Source organism: Panthera leo, chromosome C1 (assembly GCF_018350215.1).
Source record: "Panthera leo isolate Ple1 chromosome C1, P.leo_Ple1_pat1.1, whole genome shotgun sequence".
Classification (NCBI taxonomy): Eukaryota; Metazoa; Chordata; class Mammalia; order Carnivora; family Felidae; genus Panthera; species Panthera leo.
Window position 1 is genome coordinate 42,862,601 of NC_056686.1, and position 21,318 is coordinate 42,883,918.

The 21,318-nt window shown below is 46.4% G+C and overlaps 1 protein-coding gene across 4 annotated transcripts in view; it reads left to right on the top strand.

Moving 5' to 3' along the window:
• The window catches only part of DMRTB1 (DMRT like family B with proline rich C-terminal 1), a 22,452-nt gene extending 3,003 nt beyond the window's left edge, over positions 1–19,449 (top strand). For 3 of the 4 annotated variants that reach the window (XM_042952050.1, XM_042952049.1, XM_042952048.1), the window contains exons 2-10: positions 1,159–1,259; positions 2,857–3,014; positions 5,398–5,524; positions 7,861–7,953; positions 9,961–10,105; positions 10,237–11,732; positions 13,340–13,545; positions 16,957–17,146; positions 18,502–19,449. In XM_042952050.1, the coding sequence (XP_042807984.1) occupies positions 11,135–11,732; positions 13,340–13,545; positions 16,957–17,146; positions 18,502–18,644 (1,137 nt within the window). In that variant the 5' untranslated portion in view covers positions 1,159–1,259; positions 2,857–3,014; positions 5,398–5,524; ... (1 more) ...; positions 9,961–10,105; positions 10,237–11,134 and the 3' untranslated portion in view covers positions 18,645–19,449. The remainder of the gene's footprint in view (positions 1–1,158; positions 1,260–2,856; positions 3,015–5,397; positions 5,525–7,860; positions 7,954–9,960; positions 10,106–10,236; positions 11,733–13,339; positions 13,546–16,956; positions 17,147–18,501) is intronic. The other variant, XM_042952051.1, reaches the window with a different exon arrangement.
• The last annotated feature ends 1,869 nt before the right edge of the window (positions 19,450–21,318 follow it).

A 21,318-nucleotide genomic window follows, 5' to 3' on the forward strand; every position in this document is an offset into this window, starting at 1 on the left:
GGGCTCTGTGCTGACAGCTTAGAGCCCGAAGTCTGCTTCAGATTCTCTGTCTCCCTCTCTCTGTCTCTGTCTCCCCCACTGGCACTCCGTCTCTCTCTCAAAAATGAATATTAAAAAAATTTTTTAAAAAAAGACTTGGACACTTAACTGACTGAGCCACCCAGGCACCCCCTTACTGTATAGTCTTATACCAGTGTTAAAGTAGTTAAACAAGGCAAATAGACTAAGGTGGATTTAATGCTTTAGCAGTCTATGGAAGGAAACCAAAATGTAATCCTGCAAATGTTAAGAAATTGAAAACTAAGGACAGCCAATCACAAATGGCCAACTAGGCTTTTCCATATAAAGCAAAACGCCAATCAGATAATTTCTTTGGTTTGCTTTGGCATCTTCTCTATGAAAGTCTGTCCCCTAATTCCTGTCCCTGGAGGCTTCTAACTGCTTCCCATTTGGTGCTGCCCAACTGGCATTGATCTTTGCTCAAATAAACTCTTAAACTTTTAATATGTCTCAGTTTATCTTTTCACATCAGGAATATAAGTATGAAAGAAGAGATTCTCTCCTTGACTCATAAGAAAACAAAAAGTGTTAAACTAAACTATCTCATGCTGAATAAATTGGGGTTCCCAAAGTACGTTCCTGGGAATATTGGTCCACTTGAGAAAGGTCAGTGGTGGGTCAAACACATTTGAGAAGCATTTCATGCCAGAGCCTGCATTCTCAAGTGAAGCAGTGTCATCCTCAAGGGGGCAAAAATTAGTTCACAGGGGGCAAAAACCCCTTAATACAATGGCTTGGCCCCCCCCCCCAAACTCAACCCTTAATACAATGGCTTGCCCCCCCCCCCCAAACTCAACCTACTCACCAAAATCTTATTCTTTAGTATTTAATTTGGGGGAGGGGCAGGTGGATGGAAAGGAGTGATTAAGGGAATGTCTAAAAAGGCTTCAGGAAACGGAGGGCCAGTAATGAATAAAAGGTTGAGAACACAGCACTAGAACTTCCTCTTGGAGCTTCATGGGGCACATGAACTTATTACAGAGTGAGAAGTTTCAGAGGAAAGAACTTTAATGTCTGCTGACTAGCTAACTTAGCCTATCCTCATTTTACTGGATCCCAGAACCCCTTTCTTACCGGATGCCTATTCTCATTTCACAGACATAGTCTCCCATGGAGTATATTTTGGGAAATGCTGAACTCTATCAAAAACAGAGCTTGGAGAAAATGAGGAGTAAAGAAGGCTAGAGTAATAACAGCAGGTACCATTTACTTAGGCCTCTATGTCCTGAAGGCGTAACTTGGATGTTTTGCCAACATGTAGCATGAGTCACTGGCCACTTCATGAAAACAGAAGTTAAATTAATTTATCTCATTCATAGGAGATACTTCTTCTGTACCATTAATATATTGCTCAAGAAAATGTACAAGTTGAAGGAAACAATTTAGGAAGCTTCTGTACCAGATTTTTTCACCCTTTCTTCCAGCTGGATGACCTTAGCCATGTTATTTAGTCTCTTTGTGAACTTCATTTATTTATTCCTTTTAAAAATCTGTAATTAGGGTTAATTATAGCTACCTTTAGAGTCGTTAAAAGAAGAGATAATCGCACAAAATACCTGGCCCAGTGCCCTGAACATTAGTAAGCATTCCATGAATGTCAGTTCTGTTACTCACCCGCTTTTTCTGGCCCTCATTAATCCTCACAGAACTCATGTTTCCGTGATGCCCCAGTCTCTGCTCTTTCTCTTCCACTCGAGCGAATGATTTATTCAGTTAACTAAATTCCAACTGACTGATGATTTAGGATGGGAACTGAAGAAATCATAGCTGGCAGAAATGTGAACTTCTTTGACAATGCCCCAGGATGTGTCACAGAATAAAATAGGACAGAGACTGCACACCTGTGGCACAGCAACCTGGGCCACAGAGAGGAACAGGACAGACAGACAATTGGGCAGCCTTCCTCCCTCCCAAACAGACCCTCCTAGCCTGGTGCTTTATTCAGTTGAATTCTAGCTAGGGCAACCAGCTTGTCCCAGTTTTGCCCCCCAACTTTCCCATTTACAGCACTGAAAGTCCAGTGTCCCCAGAACCCTCTCAGTCCCAGGCAAATCAGGATGGTTGGTCATGATACTTTTAAGAGTCTCAGCTGTGCCCAAGGCCTCCAGCCACTGCTATCTTGCCGCAACATAAGAATCACTGGCTTGGGAGCCAGACACACCTGGGTCCAAATCCTGGCTCATTCCATTTCTAGTGATGAATCCTGTAAATGTCATCTAACTTTCTTGAACCTCGGTTTCTTTATCCAGAGATTTCATCCTATTCTTTCCTGAATTTGTGATAAACTTCATATTATTGTTAAATTAAATCACAGTGCTTGAGCAATGTCAGCCCTCAATGAATGTTAGTTGGGTTTTTTTGTTTGTTTGTTTTTTCCTTCCTGAGCTCCTTATACTTACTAGAATTTCATTATCTCCTGGGGTACCATGTGTCTTAAAAATCCCTGAAACTTGTTTCGGGGAAGGGAGGTGGCCTTCGGGCAGCAGGGGGCACTGTTGTCACGATTCCTCTACTCGCACCAAAGCAATAAAGCTTTAGTAGGCCACTGATCAAAGATGGCTAAACTCTAAACCCACACTTGGTTTTAACTTATCTAAATGTGTCCCACATGCCTGCAATAATGTTTGGGGTGTATCTGGATGATTTTAAACCTTGTACGTTTAATTTATAATCCTTCTCACTCCAGGAGGTTTATGATGTGCCAGGGGGTCAAATGTTTATTTCTAGAATTATTTAACCTCAATCAACTAATTATTCTGATGAACGGTATGCCTTTTTTTCTTTTTGCTTGACCAGATTGGGAACAATGACAGGCATTCAACTCAGATTTACTGTAAAACTTGAACAGATTGGGAATTACGGAGTTCCTTAAACTGTCTCTGAAAATAAATATTTCTGATGTATCTGGCAAGTTGAAGGGGAAAAAGCAACAATCCCCAAACTCATTAAACTAAGTAAGTCTAACCATGTTTAAAGAAAATGTTGTGGGAGGCAATAATCCCTATATGCTTAGATGAAAACCGTTCATAACAAATCCTCATGCCTTTTGTTTGCTTGTTTAAGGAATTATTTGTGCAAAGCAGCACTAATGCTCCTGGTGGTAGTAACTGTTTATCTGGGGTGAGTTCTGGGGGAGAAGGGCATAAATCAAATAATTTTTTATTAAACTTCCAGAGTTCCTAACGATATTACATGTCCAAAGGACTCCATTTATCAAGCAGCATGTACATAATTGTCCATGCCCTCTGGTTGGGATCTTAGGAGAATCTAAAGGGTTATGTATCTCAGGAATGGTGTAACCTTAGTATGAAATAACACCCTTCTTTTCTAGTTTACGTATTTTTTTACTAGCAATTTACACCTACCAAGAGCACTATGGAAATATTCCTGTAAAAATAACATCAATACATCTGAAGGTTCAAAATGCAAACTACAGTTTTATTAGAATCTTCTAGCTGACATATCCTAATAGTCAGATAAATATTTCCAATTCTAAAGCACGAGACAGAGTTTTGATTCCATTAGAAAGGCCCGAAATGACACAGAGTAGGTTCAAGCTAGTGAAGGTCATGTGGCCCACGTGAAGAAGGGGTGTGTCAAAGTGGCATACTGTTGACGGTGGTGTAACAGCTTAAATTTGAGTTACTGTTAAAAACCTACTCTTTGGAAGTGGAAGAAGGCCCACATAGACAAATCTCTTTCAGCACTATCCGGTAGATATACAAGGTGAGACATATACGTAATTTGAAAATTTCTGGCAGCCACATGAAAAAAGTAAAAAAAACACATTAAAATAAAATATGTTATTTAACTTAATCTACTCAAAATATCGTTTCAGTATATAATCTCTACAACTTATTAATGAGATATTTTACATCCTTTTTTGGACTATGTCTTTAAAATCTGGTATTTTATATTTTTAGCACATCTTAATTTGGAGTGGCCACACTTCAAAGTGCTCAATAGCCACATGGGGGTAAAGCTATGGTGTCAGTCAGCTTGGGTTTAATCTGTGCTTGGAGAGCCTGAAGCCACCTGGAAAGATTGAGCAGCTGAATCAAATGTCCTGGTTGGAGGTGGAAATATTCTTTCTTTCTTCTCACTCCCTATTCCCTTGCCCTTCCTCCTCACGGAAACCATGTAACGCATGCTAACCATGTGCCAGATACCAGGCACTGTGCTGGGCATTCTAAATGCACTATAATCCTGCAAGAGTCAGAGATCTGCTTTTATAAAAAAAAGTCTAATGTAAATGAAATAACTAAATGATGGCAATGATAGCATAATGGTTAAGAGAACAGACTTGGAAGCTATTCATACATGTTTCTGCCACTTCCTGTACACCTTGGGGAAGAATTTTCTTCACCTCTGTAAGCCTTAGTTTTATTATTTGTCAAATGGACATAACAAAAGTACTTCCCTTGTAGGTGTTCTGTGATTTAAATTTCTTAATGTTTATTTATTTTTGAGGGAGAGAATCCAAAGCGGGCTCTGCACTGACAGCAGAGAGCCCAATGCAGGGCTTGAACTCAGGAACTGTGAAATCATGACCTGAGCCAAAGTCTGAATGCTTAACCAACTGAGCCACCAAGGTACCCTGGGATGTCCTATGATTTAAATGAGACCATGCCTATGTTGGAGAGGAAAATTTTTCCTTTATCTTTCAAAGATTCTTCTGGCTGGTCTAAATTAAATTGACATGAGACAGATGGACAAGAGAAAAACAAATTTAGTTTTGTATGTGTGGAAACCCCCACATACATGAGACATTTAATAACATTAAGGTTAAATGGCTTATATTTGCCATCCTGAGCTAAGAAATGGGATAGGGGCCTGGGGCTTCAAAGGGGAGGAGGGCAATTCACAGGCCAATAAGAAGAAGGGCAGATTGGTAATCAGATGTTTGCCCTGCTGTACAGATAGGTCATTAAGATAAAACTTATCTCTGATAATAACTCTTACGCTGGCAAAACCCCTCAATTCATATTCTTCTAGTTAAGGAAGGGTGGAAAGTTTCTCTTAGGCCTGCAGGGTCTTGATCGCCTTCGGCTCAAAATAGTCCGTATGCCAAAGTAGCACATGTTGGGGAGACTTGTTCTGAACCCCTTCACCTCCAAAGCTGTGGGCACATTCATTAAATATTAATAATACTATTTGGGATAAATGTGGGGTACTTTGGAATTTGTAGCACATTAGACAAATATCACTTCTACTGCTGGTACTACTATGGTGCAAAGAAGTTACGTGACCTAGCCATGGTAACACAGCTAATGAGTAGTGATCAGGTTCTCACCCGGTTTGCCTATCTCTAAAGCAGTATTTGTCATGTGTTTACAGTTACAATATGGACTGAATTTATACTGATGCCATGACATAAAATGAAAAGATCTCTTGAAAGATAAATTCCTGATATCTGCCTTCCATTCTCATAGAAGCAGAATTCAGGGGGAAAGTCTGCGTTTTGGTAAGTAAGGATTTACTGTTTTGTTTTGTTTGGATAAATAAGAATTTACTGTTTTAAGAAACTAGACGATGAATATACATGTAAAGGAAAATTAAATTTAATTTTCTTTGATCCTTTCTTCTTTTTGACTCTCCTTTTATTCGGAAACAGTGCCTTGCATATATTGGCATTAAATTCATGCATGTTGTGGGTGCCTGGGTGGCTCAGTTGGTTAAGCAAGCATTCGACTTCTGCTCAGGTCATGATTGCTTGGTTTGTGAGTTTGAGCCCTACGTTGGGCTCTGTGCTGACGGCTCAGAGCCTGGAGCCTGCTTCAGATTCTGTGTCTCCCTCTCACTCTCTGCCCCTCCCCCACTTGTGCTCTCTCTGTCTCTGTCTCTCAAAAATAAATAAATAAACAAACAAACATTTTAAAAAATTCATGCATGTTGTGTAAAACCAAATTTTCATTTTACTAAAGGAGAGTGATATTGAGGCTTTTATTCCCTATTAACAATGTGTTTATAGGGATATGTGCCTCTCATCTTTTAAGACAAAAAATAGTACTATGAAAGTACATGTAACAGTTATATGTGAAAGTTTCTGTGTGTAAAAATATTTTTTTCATCAAATTAGCAAGTGAAAACAAAACATTAGCCCCAGCGCTATTGGGTCTAACTCAGTTAATTGTACCATCTTGAGTATGCCCTGTCTGCCCAGATCGTGTACTTTCTGCACAGAATTGTTTGTTCTGGGCTTTACCTACAAAACCTTTTCAACTGCTTTCTGTTTGATTTCATGTCACTCTCTTTTTCTGTCACTGTTTTGTCTTCCATCGTGGCTGCTTTGTGACTCTTAAGAGATTCCTAGGGGAGGTCACATGAACCAGTGAACGGGGCTGCAGGCATAGGATAAACAATCCTGGCTAGCATAGTGTTAGTTCAGAGCCATGGCTAGCCTCGAGTGCGTGCCCCGCCTGGAACAACCACCCCAAAGAAAACCATACTCAACTTCATTTTAATCTTGCAATACCTATGTGAGTCCTGGTTACTTATTATTCTACTTTCTGAAAGAAAAACTAAGGGCAGGGACATGTCTAGATGTGTGGGTTCTAGTTTGGGCTGGCTCTGCTATGTCATTTCCTCTACTTAATCTTAGATAGTGACACCCATAATTTGTCCCCAAGGACTCCCTCCACAATCTGGCTACTGTTTAACTTTTTAAAAAAGTTTTGTTTTTTTTTTTTAACGTTTGTTTATTTTTGAGACAGAGACAGAGCATGAATGGGGGAGGGTCAGAGAGAGAGGGAGACACAGAATCGGAAACAGGCTCCAGGCTCTGAGCTGTCAGCACAGAGCCTGACAGGGGGCTCAAACTCACAGACTGTGAGATCATGACCTGAGCTGAAGTCGGACGCTTAACCGACTGAACCACCCAGTCGCCCCTGGCTACTGTTTAGCTTCTATTCCTTATCTCTGTCCAGTCTCCTGACTTCACTTTACCATAGCCACACTGCAGGCCTTGAAACATGCTATTCCAATACTCTGTCTGACACACCTCTCTTCTGCCCCTGCACCTGACTAATTCCTACTCATCCTTTCAGCCTCAGCTTAGAAATCAACCCCTCAAGGGAGCTGATTTCTTGATTCAGGTTAGGCCCTCATATGGATTCCCATAGAATCCTGGTTCTCTCCACATGCCCCCCACCCCCCACTATTCCCCAGCTTTCATCTGGAATTATCTGTTTACTGCCCAGCTTGACAGCTAGAATGTATGCCTAAAGGTAAGGATCCTGTCTTTTTTATTTACTTCTGTGTCACTTATACTTAGCACATAGTTGGCACTCAATAAATATCAGCTATGGGTGAAGAAAAGCAACTAATATGCAGGGCATCTTAGGAAGCTTCCCCAGATTGATACTTCCTTCCCCCCTTTTGCCCCAGTTGTAATGGGATATGTAATAAAACAAACATTTCTATTCATCACTAAAGTTTTCTTGGGGAGAGCACTGTGTTAATTTAGAAGAAATATTAATTAGCAGATATAAGAATATGGACTTTGAGGATAGATTTTCTGGTTTTGAATCATGGCTCTGCCACTCAATGGCTATAAAACCCTGGGCAAGTTACTTCTCTAGGCCTCAGTTTCTTCATGTGTAAGATGGGGGTGAACATAACAGCACACCTACCTTAGAGCACTGTTGTGAGGATTATATGAATTAATGCACACAAAGAACTGAATAATTACTGCATATATAAACAGTAAGTGCTAGCAATGATTATTTCTTTTATTAAACCATTAGAGGTTGGGGGGTGAGGTGACGGAACCAAAGTTGATCACCAAATAATGCTTTTCAGGAGAGTGATCTTATTCATCGTGGGTTTTCTGTTTTATATGTTTGAGGAGAGTTGCTGAAGCCAAGCCGATTTACCGTGCCAATCAGAGATGAGGTAATTTTGACATTGGCAGGAGAGGGAGGCAAGATCCATTTGTACATTCAACAAATATTTACCGAATGTCTATTTTGTGCTAGACATAGAGGAAAATAAGATCGTCACAGCTGTTACAGAGCTCCCAAAAAAAATCAAGAAAGAAGAGAGAAACTAGAGAGGCTGGGGACTGGGAGTGGGGGGTGGGGTGCTGGGGGCAGACCAGTTTCTCTCCGGTGGGTACGGCACAGTAGAGGAGGATGTTGAGAGAACAGAAATGCTAAGGCAGGATTTTAAAGCATCTGCTATAGGATGTGTTATGTATGTCCTCCCCTCCATCCCCTAAAATATCTTCAATAAAATTTTCATTGCTCACTCAAGAGAGCCTGAAGAAGGGGAAGATAGCAGATATCTGGGTTATAACTGTTAGGGGAAAGAAGCTATAGGCAAAAAAAGGACTTCCTTACTCTTGTGTACTACCAGTAAGGAGGCATTACAGTGCATGCAATATTTAATGATTATAAATGATACCTCCATGCACTGTATAACACAAGACTCTTTACAATGAATATAAATTAAACAGTACCAATAGCAGTCATATTAGCTGAAAAGAAGAGGCATTATTCAAGACAGGAAACTTGGGACTTCCAGGGAAAAGGAGCCTTGAACCTGGGAGTCACATATGACCACCAACCAGCCCCTCTGTGCTTAATTAGTCAAACTGGTGATTCATTGATAACTATGACTTATTTTTTTTTAATGTTTACTTATTTTTGAGAGAGAAAGAGAGAGCACACTGGGGAGGGGCAACGAGGATCCAAAGCAGGCTCAGATAGCAGCAAGCCCGATGCAGGGCTCGAACCCATGAACCGTGAGATCATGACCTGAGCCGAAATTGGATGCTCAACCAACTGAGCCACCCAGGTTCCCCAATGACTTGTTATTTTATAAACTACTGCTTACAAGGATGCAGCCTTTCTTAAACATAAGTATCCTAAGGTTTAGGTGTGAGGAAAGAAGGGGTCCACTATATACTTAAGGCTCCCATCCTTTTCTGACTTCCAGTTTTTCACTTTTACCATCCTTTAAAAATAACAATTTAAGGAAATGTATATATTTCTTTTAAAAAGCAGCAGCCTAAGAAGTAATCAGTCATCACACCAAATAAAACAAAACTATCAGTTTGCCTGAATTTCCAAGAGTGAAGTAAATAAAGCTCTGTTGGAATTTACCTATACAAATTGAGACTTTCCAGGGAAGAGAGAAATAAACTAGAATTTTTTTCTTTCTCTTAGATTTGTTTACTGTGTAAACCCTGGGGTTTTTGCATCTTATAATGTGACTACTGATTAAAAAGATATATGGTTGTTTATTAGTGTTCTCAAAGCATGATGCAAATTCACATCACCTTGGGTATATTTTGCCCCTAAAGCTATGAAGTAAATATGGAAGCATTTTGTAGTTAACAAGAGCAAAATATGTTAATTCAAATAGTTGGCTTTGAATAGGATTTTCCTTTAAACCATTAATAGGAAAATGAAGAGAGCTTGGGTGGTCAAGCATGAAATGTAAATGAGAGCAGTTTTCTTTTTTGTCTCATCATCCGATGTTATTTGATGTTAAAATTTAAATTTGATAATGTGGAATATGACCTTATCATGAAACAATGCAGTTTATGCCCCAGATTTTTTGACAGCAGTACTGAAACTATGATTTTTAAGGACCATTTTCAAATGACAAGTGCAGTGAAAAAATTAGACATTTTGAATTGGTGGAGTCAGAAAAAGAGCTTGCCTGTCCTTTTATATACAGGATCATATTTTTTAAATCAAAAACTAAGATAGAGGGTGTTAAAGCAAGCAGAGACAAATCTCGATCTCTTTAAATGGCTATAAAATTACCAGTGGAATTCTTGAAGGGCCAAATAATACAGGAAGCATATACTTTTGCCCTCTTATTAAAATGAGGAATATGTTTCTTTCAAGCAGAAAAGGGTTTTACAAACCTCTTTTCTGCTTTTGGTATCAGCCTCAGAAGGGCAACCATATCCTATTGTCTGGAGGCTCATGAGAAGTGCAAAGGACAGCCACTACCACGAGCTCAGGAAAATCAAGGTGGACACCAGGCCTCGGCTTCTACCATTCTCCTACCAGAAAAAAAAATTCAGAAAAAGGTCAGTTTAAAACACACACATTTTAGTCAGGTTTTAAGTGTAACTATCTCCTTAAATATGACAGATCCTATGATTATAGGCTTTTCAACTTAGGTATTAGTGACCCATTTTTTTTTTTTTTCCTATTTTAGGGGCCTAAAAAAAGAAAAGAAAAAAAGACCTCAGAGTGGCATAAATTTCTATCAGACAAGAAAATGAATTAATTTAGAAGCATTGTAAAACTATGAAATTTGTACCAGTTTTCAGGTGTCCCGATATTTAGGCTGCTTTATAGGGATAGCTAAATTCACTGGCAACGTTAAGAAATGGTAAAAAACGTTAAGAAATGATAAAAAAAACTCATGCTAAAATATCCTGTCGCAAATATGCTTTACTTTGGAAGGCATCCACAACAGCAATGTACCATTTTCCAGAAAAGCATTTCTATACCAATAAGAGTCTTCCTCTAAGGGAAGACCCTTGCACAAACCATCACACTGCACGGAGCTCTTGAGAATATTCTGGAAACATCACTGTGAACCGTTGCTTCTCAGCAAAGAGAGAGAAATGAAATTCAGCAGAAGCATCAACTTTTGGGAGGAGAAAAACGGTTTCCCTCTTAGAATGCTTTTCTCCTGGAATGGGTTTACTGAGAGCTGGGCTTCTCTGGTGCTTTAAATCTGTGGACCGTTGAACGTCACTCCGCCTTTTTTGAAGTTACAAAAATACTTTGCGGTGTGGCGGGAACAGAAAGTTTGGAAAATTAACTGCGTAAGACTTCAGATAACACAGAAGACATACATGCAATAGTATTCCATGAAGAACTTAATCAACTCAATCCCTTGCATGTAATTAACCAAGGCACACAACGACTCCAAATTCTGCACTCCAAAAAAGGAGGGAAAATGCAAGGGTCCTGCAGCAGTTCCCGGGACTACGGAGAACTGCTTTGTTACAAGTGTATCCAAAGTCCCCAGCAGCAGAGACTTGTGGGGCGCCGCTTATCCTTGCCGCACTCGCTCTGCAGCTCCCAGAGGTGGCGGTTGTGCTATGAAGGAAGACCCTGCCAAGCTGGCCGACAAGATGCTGCGCACCCCCAAGTGCTCCAGGTGCCGGAACCATGGCTTTCTGGTGCCGGTCAAGGGCCATGCGGGCAAGTGCCGCTGGAAGCAGTGCACCTGCGAGAAGTGCTACCTGATCACCGAGCGCCAGAAGATCATGGCTGCGCAGAAGGTGCTCAAGAAGCAGGCCTCCGAGGAGGAGCAGGACGGGGCCCTCGTCGCGCAGGGCCAGGAGCTGTTGACAGGGGCCGCGGCCGCGGCCGCAGCCCTGGGCGCAAGCCTCCGCCAGCTGCCTCTGCTGACCGCTTCGGGAGACTGGGAGCCAGGCCCCGAGTGCCGCGTGGCCGCCGGCTTCCCGGAGAGGCCCCCACGGGGCCCGAGCCCCGGCCCGAGCGCCTTCCAGCCAGTTCTGGGCGGCCACGGCCGCGGCCGCGGCCATGTGGGGCCGAGCGGCGATCGAGCCGCCGTGGCCATGCCCGGTTCGGTGGGGCCCCAGCTTGGGATGGAGGTAGCAGGCAGGGGGTGCCCTGACCGCCTGGGGCTGCGCAGTCCGTTGCGGCCCCTGCCCAGCCCGCCGTTCGACTTCGGTAAGATTCCCAGGCCCTGCGTGGCCTCGCCCCGCCTGGGATTCCTCTCCAGTGCCTTACGCTGGCAGCCTAGGCCATCCTGGATCCTGCGGGGATGGACCCTCGGGGTGGGGGTGGGGAAAATGCTTTCCAGAGGTACTCTTGCTTTGGGAAGCTTTCCTCTAAATAGAGATTTGGGTTGGGTGGCATTTTGGAAAAAGGTGACGAGAGAGGGTTAGAAAGGAACGGGCGGTTCAGACGGCCGTTAAAATGTTAAAATTTAGCTTCTTGCTTTGCCGTCTAGCAAGAAAGAAAATGGCCCCCAGACGCCTTGGCTGTGGGTCCTTCTTCAGGAAGACGTTCGAGAGGCGCCCTACTGCGCTTGCGCGCTTCTTCCCGCCTTTTTCTTGGGCTGGTGGCGCCTCCTTCAGGAGGCCACTGTGGGTGGGCCTGCGCAGCCCTGACTGCGCCTGCGCACTCCTTCCGTTTCTAGAAGCTGGAGGCTCCTCCCAGCGGACTTCCCTTGCAAGGGCCCTATCCCATTGCACCTGCGCACCCCTACGCACCCTTTTACCGGGCCTGGGAATGAGACCGTTTTATGTTCCCCATTGGAGAACGGTTGAAATATTGATGTTGCTTCTTTTTCTCCCCACCCATCACATGCATAAATTACATGGTTCTCTATGTCTTGTGGTTTGCACTATTAAAAGTACAATTTCAAGTCATAGATTGGAGCCTCTTTAAAATTTCAATCGCAAGTCATATATAGATTTGACGCTCTTTATGGGCAGAGACACGCTCTTTTTTGGTTTTCCCTATGGCAGTGTGGTAGGAAGAGCACAGGAGGCTAGGGGAACTGCTCAGTCACCTTGGGCAAGCTCCTTCCTTCTGTGGCAGCCTCTCCCCTCTACGCTAAGGGGACCGGCCTGGATGCTTTCTGAAGGCCATTTCTATCTTCTGGGACATTCTAGTAAACTTTGGGTCCCCAGGAAACTAGATGGGGAAGACAGACCTGAAATAGCAATTCTAGAAGACACCTTTCCATAGACACAGTGCCTTTCTTTGTTCCATCTCAGCAGGGGCTGAGCATTTAACTATGTGCCATTCACTAGTGATGAAGAAGTGAAGAGGGCAAAGGCACATTTGTTGCCTTCAAGGATCTTGTCTTTGTGGGAGGGACAGCACCGGTCGAGGAATCACACAAATCAATGTAAAGAGCTCTAATAATTGATGGTCTCGCTGTGGTCTGAAGGAAGAGTAGGAGCTGAGGACTTCCAGAGGCACAGTGGGATTAGGGGGGAAAGTCTTCTAAACTGAGGGAACAGCATCTGTGAAGGCCTTGAGGTTGATGAGAAAGGAGAAGCTGTTGGGTTATAGTGCATACGGAGGCTGGAGTGGAGGCAGGCACCAGCCCTCATGGGGCTTTGTGGCTATGCCAAGGACTTTTTCTAAGAGCAGGGGGACGTGGCTGAAGGGCTTAAAAAGCAGGGAGCATCAAAAGCATAATGGACGTGGGAGATCTTTGTAAGTGGATCTGAGTGTTGTGTGCTGCCTTCGCACAGTGATGTGATGCTCTTTTTCCTAGCTCTGTGTCGTTTTAACACTTCCATCATTGCTTACCTTTTCAGGGCTCCCTCTGAACATCAGCTCAGATCATGTGGTGGGGCCTGAGCACCTGGAGAGACAGCCTTCCAAGCTGTACCCTAGCTGCTCCAACATGCATTCCTACTGTGCATTCCCGCTGGGCTACCAGGATGGATCCCCGCCTCCGGGGATCCCCCTGCAGCGGGGCTTCCGGCATGTGTCCTGCAGCCCCTACCATGGAGGAAGCTTGGTAAGTCCCATCCTCACTCCTTTCCTGGTTCCTCCTTACCCCACATGCCCTGTTGCCATTACACATCCTCAATCCCAGGAAGCAGACCGCTGTGCCAGGCTGTGCCAGGCTCTGAGCACTGGTAGGATGGATATAACATTGACCTTGTGCCATGTACACCTGTGGGAGTGCACATGTGTAGGCAAGTCCATTCGCGTGTAAACAAGTTGGCCTGGGCTGTGGCATGTGCTTTTCAGAGCTGGGAGCTCAAGCAAGAACGAATGCAGACACATCTCAGATAAACCCGGGAATAGCCACACAGTACCACCGACCGGGTGAGTGACCAGCAGCCTGGACTCACGGGATGCTGATGTTGGAAGGGTGCTTCATTTTGCTGGGTACCAGAAAGGAGGCATCACTGTCCTGGAACCACGTAGTTGAGGGCGGAGCCAGGAGCAGACATAGGTCCCCCGCCCAAAGGTATGGGCCTCTTGAGACTGCAGAGGGCTTTCAGGAGAAATTTAAGCTTAGTCATGAAAAATATGGAAACATTCTCCCGACATAAGCCTGGAGTTTTGAATACTGAGTATGTAAGAGTCAGGCCATCCCTGTTATGTGAGGTACGAGTCGGGGTGATCAGGTTTTGTGGCCTTGGTTACCAGCGCCTTGCAGACCAGAATGGTTAAAAGCCCTTTACCTTTTGGCAACCCTGAGACCTGTGATGACTGCAGGATAGAGGCCTGGGTATCCAGTCTTGACTTTGGGCCCATGAGGCTGGGCCTGTAGGGAAGGTCCACTCCAATGCAGCTCAAGCTCACGGAAAAGTAGACCCTTATTACCTTTCCTGCCTCCCTCAGAACTAAAAGCCTAACCCTGGGTGTTAGGTGTTTCTCTTGGGTGGAGGGTAGAGAAGAGCGAGGACAGAGCAGGCTTCTTTGTTTAACGCGGAAAGTGACTGAGAAGAAGGAGGAACGCCTGACATGTACATACCGAGAGTCTTAGCTGCGGAGTGTGGAGCGATGAGCTTCCAGAGGTGTCCAGGCAGGTCAGGCACCCAGGGCGCTGGGTCCCCACTCCTGCTGCAGCCCCAGCAGCATCTCTGCTGTCTGTTTTAGATACTTTAGATACTGATAAGTCCTTTTCCATTGATTCAAGGGGAAACCGTTTGGAAACCACTGGTCTTGAGAATTTCTGGGGTGCCTCCTGACCCTTACGTGAGCCATCAGGGCACGCTGTATTACCCCACTGTAGAGTGGAGGAAGAAGACTCAGAGAAGCTAAGTAGTTGCTCATGGTCACAGAACTGGATATTCAGATTACACAGCTGCTCAGTAACAGAGTGGCAGTCACCCCAACTCTGGAGCCCTGGCACTTGGTGCTGCCTGAGGTGTGTCTGTCGTGCAGAGGAGGAGCAAACATGGCCCTTGACTCCCCACCACCCCTGAACTCTGTGGGCGCTGGCCACCCCCTCGCAGCTCAAGGAGAGCACGGTGCCTCCAGCCTTCACACAAAGAGGGGGCCCTGGCCAAGTGGAGCACGCACCCACCGTCTGCTCACACAGAAGCTTGGATGGAGCCTGGCGTCCAGGGTAGGGCTCTGATTGACAGGCTTGCCAGACGGCCTTTGTTAAGAGTGTGATCTCAGTTGGTTTATCTGGGCCTGAGCTGCCACCACAGGCCCCAGGCAGGAGCTGTGATCCAGGGAGAGACTTGGCTGAGCAGCTTGGAATTAAAGCGCTAATAATCCCCCTTCCCACCCCCTCCACGTCTGGATAAAGGATCAGGCGTTTATTTGTGAAGCTGTTTCAAACCCAAGAGCCTATGAATTGCTTTCATCCTTGTCCTGCTGCACTGTGCCCAGGCTCTGAGATACTCTCCAGAGAGGTCTTCAGCCTCCTATTCCTGTCCCTGCCCCATTTGCTGCTTCTTTACTTCCTCTGTCCTCTTCCCACAAAACAGCACAAGCTTGGAGCTCGACAGACCTGGGATCCAATCTTCCCTCCATTGTTTCCTAACCATATGGCCTGGGGAAGTCATGTAACCTCTGAGGATCTCACTCAGGTTCTCGGTCTGTATAGTAGGGGTAAGAGTACCTATCTCACGGGGCCATTGACAGATGGAATAGGTGTAATGCGTGGTAATGTGTGCCTGGCACAGGGTCTGGCATGTAGCAGGCACCTAAAGGTGGGCTTCCTTCCTTTCCTTGTGGTTAACTTAAGTTAGGAAATGATTTTTGCAGATTGTCTCAAGGCTTTAACATGCTCATGTGTGACTCACCAGTGTGGGGGCAGTGTGGGGTTTCTCAAAGTGCCTTAACAAAGACCACTTTTAAGAGCACATCAGATCTCTTCTAGGACATTAGGATTCTCTAGAACATGGCATGTAAATTGCTGCTCTAAAGGATCTGGATGGAGAAGTAAATGATAGGAACTACATCTGAAATTTATTATTATTTAAAATTTTTTTTTAATGTTTATTTATTTTTGAGAGAGAGGGAGAGAGACCGAGCATGAGCAGGGGATGGACAGAGAGAGAGGGAGACACAGAATCCGAAGCAGGCTCCAGGCTCCGAGCTGTCAGCATAGAGCCTGACGCGGGGCTCGAACTGCCAAACCATGAGATCATGACCTGAGCCGAAGTCGGACACTCAACCGACTGAGCCACCCAGGCGCCCCAATGAAATTTATTATTTTTTTTTTTATTACATTCGCGTCTTTCTGGGTTAAGCTCCAATCTGTGTAGTCCTCACTCCAGATGCCCCCACTCCAGCCCTGGGGTCCTGTGGCTTGAGCTCAGCTTCCATGTTCTGAAGAAGGAACAGAAACATGGAAGGGCTAACTGCTGAAGTTGCTTTGCTGAGGTCTCCCAGCTTCCCTTGCCTCTAACAGCTGCACCACACGCTGTTGTATTGGAACAGGGCCTCCAAAGGCCCCCGACTCTCAATTCCAAGTCCTTAGCTATACCAGAAAATGGGGCCACAGGGGGTTGGGATGCATTCAGCACAGAGCAGTGGAGTCCGACAGACTTGGGCTCCAGTTCTGCCTCTGCACTTACCAGCTCTGTGGCCCTGGGCCCGAAGCTTCACCTCACTGACACTGTTTTCCATCATTATAGTGAGGGTGACACTAGAACCTCCCTCCTAGGGTCATGAGGATGGAGTGAGGTCATGGATCTAAGCATATACAAAAGGGCTCGGTGGGACTGGCTGCTCCCCAGGCTCACCTGAGATGTGCCGGTATTTGTTCTTGCCTTCAGTTATTTGGTGGGTATTTGCTGAACACCCTGTTCCGAGTGCCCTGTGCCCAGGTGCTTAGGTCAGAGAGGCGAATCGACCTCTTGGGGAGCCCCCCATTTAGAAGTATGAGACCTGTTTGATAGCCCATCTGGCTAAGCCTCTTCCTCTCTGGCTTCTCTGCTGTGTGTGTGCTGTGCAGGTGTCGGAGTCGGTGGGAGACTTCCAGCCAAGCTACTACCCGCCGCCTCCGCCTCCGCAGCAGCCTCAGTTCCTCCCGCCCGGCTTCCTGTCTGCGCTCCACTTCCTCCCACCGCTGCCACCGCCACCGCCGCCGCCACCGGCATCTTTCTCTCTTGCTGTCCTGTCTGACACAGACAAGGAGACCACTGGTAAGTGACCTGTAGTCCAGCTTCTGGGGGAGCCAGGAAGACTTTCTAGAGGAAGGGGGACCTGATCTGAAGTGGATGTGGAGAGAAGGGAAATGGAGAACAGAACTTAAAATGTATCAGACCCTGGGATAAGCTCTTTCCTTATATCCCTCCCTTTATTCCCTATGCGAGCATCTAAGAGAGGGGGTCCCCAGTCTCAGGTGAGAAAACCAACAGCACCCTGAGAGGTTCTCGCATACGTAAGTGGCAGATGGCAGAGCTTAGATTTCAACAGAATTCTGTCTGGCTCCAGGTCCGCTGCTAATTCCCTCCCCTTACCAGGGCCTGTGGGCAGAGACGTGGAGGGTGGCATGCATGTGGTGTGTTCAGAAGACCAGAGGTGCCAGGCTTCTCTGGCTCGGCTGGGGCCTCTCTGGCTAGGGAAATGGCAGGTGCGGAGCCTGGAGCAGTAGCTGGAGCTGGGTTGGGCTGGCTGGGGAAGGGTCCTTTACCCCAGGCCACTTGTAGAGAGAAACAGACCAGGAGCTGTCCTTCGCAGCTCTGCCACTGGTGCGCTGGGTGACCTCGGGCATTCATACCCTCTCTAGGACTCCGTCTTCTCATCTGTAAAATGGGTCATGTCACAGGGTTCCTGTGATAGCTGAAATTCTGGATGTAGAAATGCTTTGGTTTTTCTTTGAGACTCTCGCAGCTTTAAAGGTTCTAGGATATTTTTTTCCCCTTTCTATCCTTCCCTGAGGCGCCTTAGGAAAAGAAACTAAGACCTGTCGCACACTTGGCTGTGTGTGAGATGCCTAGATCCACAGGATGGGGAGACGGGACGTAGCTTGAAGCATGCCGGCCCCGGAGCCAGACAGCCTGGGTATTGGTCCTGGCTCTGGCATTTACCAGCTGCGTGACCTTGGGCAAGTTAATTCACCCCCTGGTGCCTCAGCTTCACCTTCTGCAAAAGCGGACTAACAATGGTTCCTACCTCACGAGGTTATTCTGAGGATTAAACAGAACCTAGAACGAGGAAGGCATTAGCGTTCTCACTGTTTCCCCTCGTCCTCTTGCTGACCTTGATGTTGCCAGGTAGCTCTCTCATTTGATGGAAAGAGACTGAGGTTCAGAGCTGGGGAGTAGCTTGCTTCTTGTCCCCCAGCTCGTACAGGCAGAACCGGAGTTTGAACCTGAGTCTGTGTCATGTGGCAGGGGGCTAGATTGCCAGTGTCCAGACTAGCAAATGAGAGGCAAAATCCTTCTCCACGGGGACCAGGAAGGGTGAGAATGCCTTATAGAAAGTTTACATCTGAAGGTAGGTAATCTTCCTCCTAGTGAATCCTGTAAACCCAGCCCCTCTTTGTCCTTCACAGACGACCAGGATGTGAAGGTGCCAGCACCGGCACCGGAGGAGCCGCCCGAGGTGCCGCCCGAGGTGCCGCCTGAGAAGAAGGAGGAGGGGGAGGAACCACCGCCTGAGCCCAGCCAGCCGCCCTCTCAGGAGCAGTCCGACTAGGTCCAGGCTCTCGGGCCAGCAGCGGGGGCGCTTGGGGGTGTTACAGCAATGATGTTCTTGTTTGAGTTCAGGGATGGGTAGGGAGGAAAGATAGTAGTAGGCTTAAGAGAGCAGTTAATTTCCATTTCAAGACAGGAAGAAGGAGGGTGATTTCTAGGGTCCTCTCAGTCCCGGGATGGGGGACTGAACAGGATGGAGGATGGTTAGCAGGGGAAGGCCAGGGCTCTGAGGATCGGGGGGCTGGTGGAAGCTCACATTTAGGAATGAATTTAACCGTGTCCAGGTTGTGCCGCTGTCAGATTCACTCCCAGACGCGGTCTTTGATTTCCTCAGGCCGGGTTCCAGGACAGGAGGCACATCTATTTCAGCCTTCTGCTTCTGCCTCTGCTTGGTCCCAGCTGGGGGCACAGACACCAAGCTTCCAGCACATCCAGGTGGCTGGTGGGAGCAGCGGGGGCCCAGGGCGTTGACGGCAGGTTCTGCAGTGTCCTTCCTTGCTGCTCGAGCTCCCGAGGGCTGCCTGGCCACTGCCCCGCGCCCCTTCTCCAATGGGCTTTACTAAGCATTCTGACCGCCGGGGCTCCCATCCATAAAGTTTAAGCCATTATAGGCATCATTTCTGGTTTAAAAATCTATTAAAGTTTGATTATTTGATATTTTTATAGTGATTGCCAACTTTAAAAAGTAGGCTGTTTGTAAGCACTGATACAGTTCTCAGACAATAGAATGGTGCTTCTAAATCATCTGTGGTATCCGTTCCTTCTCTGGGGACAGCTGACTGTTGAAATAAAATGAGCATTGGAAATTCTTGTGGAAGGTTTATTCTCTTTTTAAATCCTTGTGGAAGGCAGTGTTGGGTTGGGGGTCAGGGGCCTGGCAAGCCACTCCCTAGTCTACCTCCCCTTTCCCTTTCCCTCTGTTATCAAGTGAGACGCTTGGGCTAGGCTACTAGATTTTTTTAATTATTATTGTTACTGTCACTACCTTTTTCTCAAGCAGTGGAGACCTTTTGAGGAAATCGGATTCAGACACATAAAATATAAAGATTTCTTCTAGTTTCCCTTCCCCGGCTGTGTGGGTGGGCAGAGATAGCCTTCTGGAGAAGTTGGGGCCTCGACCACGTCTTAAAGAGCACGAGTGAACTAGGTGAAAGTAGGCACTCCCGGTAGGGGGTGCAGAAGGAGAATAGGGCACCTGGAGTGAAGGATTCTGGGTGAGAGACCGTGTCCTGTTCTCTGTCCAGGGAAGGACTGGTCTTCAAGAGAACAAACTGACCTGCTGCCTGCCTGACCTGTAGCATCCTCACAGGACAAGTGGCAGGAAGATCACCGAGAAGTGATACTCCATGTTCTCCCACCATTGGTGTAGTGGTTAGGCCTGGACCTGTTCTGTTAGAAGGCGCTGGAACAGGTACAGTCCTAGGAATTTTTCAGTTACTGCTTTACAGACAGTGCTTTCAGCAGGGCAGACCCAAGCCCTGTAGGCCTGTAGGTCAGCACTGGCTTCAGTCTGGCTTTGGATTAGCCTGGCTTTGAGTCGGAAACACCCCCTTACCCGCCCCCCCCCACCCCAGTCCTGTCCTTGGCTCCACAGTACTGCAGTGGCCCTGGATTCCCATTGGCCTCTCTCACCCTGCCCTCATTGGACCCTGACCTGTCAATATGGCCAAGTGAGGCTGGATTGGTGCCTCTACTTCTTTTTTTTTTTTTTTTTTAAACGTTTATTTATTTTTGAGACAGAGAGAGACAGAGCATGAGCAGGGGAGGGGCAGAGAGAGAGGGAGACACAGAATCCGAAACAGGCTCCGGGCTCTGAGCTGTCAGCACAGAGCCCGACGCGGGGATCCAACTCACGGACCATGAGATCATGACCTGAACCGAAGTCGGATGCTTAACCGACGGAGCCACCCAGGCGCCCCAACCCCTACTTTTTCAATACGCTTTGTTTTATCTTGGACTCCATGTTTTGAAAGATTTTTCGACCAAGCTACATTAATCAAAGCATTTTTGCTCAATGCACACAGAAGTGGGAGAGTCTGACCACGTGTACTCTGTAACATTCCAGACCAGTGCAAGGAAACAGGATGTTTGGTTAGCCTGTGAGGTTTGAGATAGGAAGCTCTGGCCTGCTGAGAAGCGCAGTGTCCTGTTGCCAGAGTCCATGTCCACAGGACTCTAGGAAGAGGAAGATTGCTCAGTTCTATAGGCCTGTGATCTGAAGAATGTCTGAAGACTGGTTAGCATCTTTTCCTGGAACCTTGAAGGTGCCTGCTGTGGTGAAAAGACCAACTGTGGGACAGGGTTGGAGACCTGCCTTCCTCCCTTACCCCTGGTGTGAAGCCCAAGTTCTGATAGCCCCAGCTTGTCCCTTCCTGTGTGTTCACACCATGCTTATTTACCTTGGTGGTGTCGGTGGACCCCTGCTCCCTGTAGCCTTTCCAGTCAATCCAATCTTTGCTCCCTGAATGCCCTGTTCCTGAAGCAGCTTCAGCATGAGCACTGAAACACAGGATCTGAGCATGCTGCCTTGCTCACACACCTTCTATGGCTCCCTACTGCTCTGAGGCCAGTATCTGCAACAATCTGCCCAGCTTTCCAGCCTCTTCTCTCACAGGCTGGCCCAGCCCAGGTTTTGCAGGGGTGGAGTCCGCGAGGTCCAGGCAGAAAAGGATGGG